The sequence below is a fragment of the Phaethon lepturus genome, unplaced genomic scaffold, assembly GCF_000687285.1.
Source record: "Phaethon lepturus isolate BGI_N335 unplaced genomic scaffold, ASM68728v1 scaffold6361, whole genome shotgun sequence".
NCBI lineage: Eukaryota > Metazoa > Chordata > Aves > Phaethontiformes > Phaethontidae > Phaethon > Phaethon lepturus.
The window spans coordinates 848-5,062 of record NW_010519728.1 but is presented as its reverse complement, the minus strand read 5'-3'; the positions used below and the strand labels follow the sequence as shown (position 1 = coordinate 5,062).

The 4,215-nt window shown below is 37.3% G+C and overlaps 1 protein-coding gene across 1 annotated transcript in view; it reads right to left on the bottom strand.

Moving 5' to 3' along the window:
• MYBL1 (v-myb avian myeloblastosis viral oncogene homolog-like 1) overlaps nt 1–3,291 on the bottom strand; it is a gene marked incomplete at its 5' end in the record, with an annotated part of 20,829 nt that extends 17,538 nt beyond the window's left edge. Inside the window, 3 exons of the mRNA XM_010297134.1 lie at nt 980–1,051; nt 1,176–1,278; nt 3,188–3,291. Of these exons, the coding sequence (XP_010295436.1) occupies nt 980–1,051; nt 1,176–1,278; nt 3,188–3,291 (279 nt within the window). The remainder of the gene's footprint in view (nt 1–979; nt 1,052–1,175; nt 1,279–3,187) is intronic.
• Between the last annotated feature and the right edge of the window lie 924 nt (nt 3,292–4,215).

The following is a 4,215-nucleotide window of genomic DNA, read 5'->3' as shown; positions in this document are numbered from 1 at the left end:
TCAGAAGCACCACAGTTGCAAAAATATGATGAGAACAACGAAAAGTTACAGTTGTTCAGCACTGAGAATTCAAGTCTATTTTTACCTAGCCACACAGGAATTTCATACAACTGTATCATCCCACTCAATATTATAAGAACCACAAAGGCAGGGGCAAGGGGGTGTAATTATTTGATTTCTAACATTTGAATATTCAATACCACTTCTAGGTAATTATTTCAGCCTTAGATTCTAGCCATGTTTTTATAGTGGGCATTTTATAACATTTAATCAGAAGAGAAACAAACATCATCAATTGTAGTTGTAGGTATTTTCTATCAGTGCAGCCCATTCAGCTGAGGAGTCATTTAGTGTTTGAACCAACAGCTCTTTTACTCATTCCACCTGACCATTGGAACAAAACAATAAGATATAAATGTCAGTAGGAAACTTCCAAGAAACCCGCTAGGGTTCCATTCGTAGCAACCGAAGATATCATTGGGTGGAAAGTTTTACATATGTTAGGGAAACAGACATCACTTTAAAAAAAAAGCAAAACAAACCAAACCCAACAAACACCAAAACAAAAAAAAAAACACCACCACACCACCCCCCCCTTTCCCTAAGGTACTTAAAGTGATCCTGCTCCTTTCAAGCAATCCTTCAAATGCAACCCACTCTCCTAACTGCTTCAGAAGCAACCTGTGAACCGTAGATGTCACCACCACAAGTGATGTAACCAAAAGGAAGCAGGAATATATTCCAGAATGAAACAAAGAGCAAGTGTGGACAGAAGGCATCAATTATTTTTGATCATTTCAGACAATCACTTGATGGTCAGCCTGAGCTAGATCCCAAGTCCAATTTACAAGCATCCTTTAAAATATGTTTTACTGTTATGTCTAGTTTCTAAATGAGGTGAAATAGAAATCGGAAACACATATGATCAAAGTAAATAAATATTAAAAGGGAACTTAACTGAAACAGAGATTCAACTTACTTGTAGATGACTAGCAATGAAAGCCCAATCATCTGTACCATATTGTTCCACCAGCTTCTTTAGCCTTTCATCCTGTTAAGACATAACCTCAGCCAATAAACGTTACATGTTATCCCAATATGATACTAAGTAATAACATATTTCATGTGCTACCAATATCATATAAGAATGAAACTAAAGCCAAAAAAAGTATTACCTCATCACGTGTCCATTTCACTCTGTTACATATCTTCTTCAAACCTTTTTGCTGTGGTACTTCATAGTCATGATCCACATATTGAAGGTCATCATCTTCCTCACTGCAGAGTACAACAGAAGAGTGAAGAAGATAGAAATAGAGTTTAAAATAACTCTGAATAACTTTTTTTTTCTAACTACTTGTAGCTTTTTTCCAATCCGTACACATTGTTCTAAAATGGCATACGGAATTTGCATGAACATAAGATCTGCCTCCAGCAATGGCCTGTATTCACCATGTCAAAGGAACAGAATTAATTTTAATTTCAAGGCCACGTACTGGGATACATGTAGATAATTCATTCCAAGTCAAGACTTAAATTTGAAGCAACAGCTATTGTTTAACATCATGTTTTTGTAACACATTCATGAATCCTTATTTTACACAAACGAGCTTATAAGATAAAGTGGTTTGATAGTCTGCAAAATACATTCATAGTCCACCTCCGTAGCTCAAACAACGAACACAAGAAGGGTGTCAAATAATTTAGCGTCACCTTGAGATTTTAAGTGGGTTCCTGCCTTGAATAAAAGCGTTGCCTCAATTTTACAGGAATTAGATACAAATCTTTGAAGACAGAAATATTCCGGCAAGAAATAACTACCGTTCAGCGCTGACCCTCTAAGTGAAGAGTCAAGAGAGGCAGGAAGCCGGGTAAGCTCTGTGTCTCCATGTAGATCGCACACCATCTACTGGAGAAATGCATACTTCACAGCCTTCACAAACAAAGCCTTACCAACAAGCAGCACAGAGAAACGTTTCACGGAAATATCCCTTAAACTTACACGTCAGTGACTCATCTTAGACAGCATAAATTCAAACACATGTGGAAATCTAGGCCTAAAACCAAGATGAGCAGTTCCTCTGCGTTAATTACAGCAAAGACACAAAGAAGAGATTCCCATCCAAATACAGAGCTTTAATTAAAAGCAGTTTCACACTGCAATCTTAATTTTTCCCCATTTTGTTATCAGTATAAAGCACTATACAGATATCATAAATTCATGTTCAAAACTAAATTTATTGGTTCTGCTCAGCCTTGAAAATTACTTAAATTTTTCAACCAAAGGTAAAAAAATCCTTGCCCAGTAAAGGAATTAACCTGTGCCGGTGTTCGAAGAACCGATCAGATGGCAGATCTCTACATTATTTTCCAGAACATGCAATTCACCACCACAGCATGCTGATCGACCATTTACGTGTATTTATTATTTCCCATGAAGTGAGTATGTTCTCTGTGGCTAACACAAATATAGGTTATTCAAAAAGAGCACTACTTACTTGAAAGCATTACTACAGGGTAGTATGTACCCACCCTTGCAGACCCAGTGTATTTAACATTGCTTCTACAACCTATACTGCAGCTGGATTTGCCCTACTTCGCTTCATGATGCAGTAGAAATAGTTAAAAACAGATAGACATATTAAAACTTTGTGGAGCCAGTGAAATACAAAGCAGTAAGCTTGTCTAAAGGTCAACAGCAAGTTCTTCACAGTACTTACAAAAAAAAATATAAGCTGCAAATACAATGATTGTAAGAGTTTGGCATTAAGTGGCTTAAGACTACAAAAAGTAGGATTTAAACTCACAGCTAACTATGAGTTTTCTCTTCCCCCTCCCACCTCCTTCTTTTTTTTTGTCTCTTATCCACAAGTTCTCAACAAAATTCAGGAGTATATCTTGGTATTGTAAGGAACACATCTTGGTATTATAATCCTACTTCATACCAAGCAAACCATGCAGTTTAATTATAACTAAAATTTGGCCTTATGGTTAGCCCTTTGTCAATACGATCTCTCACCCACTGCACAGCAAACTAGTTCAAGAACAGAATTTTCAGTTATGTGAAAAGTCACAGGGATTTTAAAGAACAGGAAAGGCTCCATGTACACAGCAGTGACACTGATGAGAGCACCGGTACTAGACAACACAGGGTCCCCACCAGCAGCGGCGGCAAAGAGCCCTGCACCTGGAGTTCTCCAGCGGCACGCACGTCCCACAGCCAAAGCGGCACGGCTGCCGACAACCTCCGTCCGCGAGGGCCAGCCAAGAGGGCACTAACCTCTCTTGCACCTTGATTCCACATGAATAACCGTTTAGCCTTCAGTCTTGTTTAGACTAGTACACCAGTAGATTATAAATTAAATATACGTGAATGGGTGGGACTCCTAGCAAGTTTTTATGAAAAAGAAAAGATTTTTAAACAGGTTGTGTTGTTATAGTTCATTTGACAATTCTTTTGCAGTTATGAAACTGTGCTAAAATGCTACACAAAGCTGGAACATGGCCACCAAATTTCATCTAATAAGAAATCTGGAATAATAAGTTAAGTATTTCATGAGTTCTGTGATAACTGTCTTTGCAATTCCAAGTTGAGAACCATTAAAGGAAAAAAACTAAGCTTCCAAATGCAAAAACCAAGAGCAGTTTAATGAAATTAAACTTAATTCCATTTGGTGCAAAACAGTTCTACTTTCTCCTTACTCCACAGTTAGATTAACAGTCTTGAAATCATCTTTATGTAAACTCATAACAACAATGATTTAGTTTTGCTGATATCATCATCACACACTGACATGGTATTCCTTTAGGGCTAATGATTTCTAACCAAATATTCCTCTGCTATCCACAACCAGTCGTATCTTCAGTTATGACATCAAAAGCAGTCCATAGCCATGAGAGGTAATACAAGATAAAGATGAAACTATTGTTTGCAATACCACAAAAATTACAAAATGCAGACTAGAAGAAACAAGAAACATTCTCTCTCCATGTTGATTCTTGCAGATAGCCAAGTATAGACAGCTCCAGCAGTTCACCTCTGCAAGCGAAGTCCCTTAAAGAATCTTTGCTCCTTACACAACTAGAAACCCAAAGGATTGCTTTTCTTGTTTTAGTTGCAGTTTTGCAGAAAAATAATATTAATTTATGAACTCTTTTCATGTCAAAGGGAAATGTAGAAGCAGCTTTAATATCTGTAGCTTTGAAACCACCCCC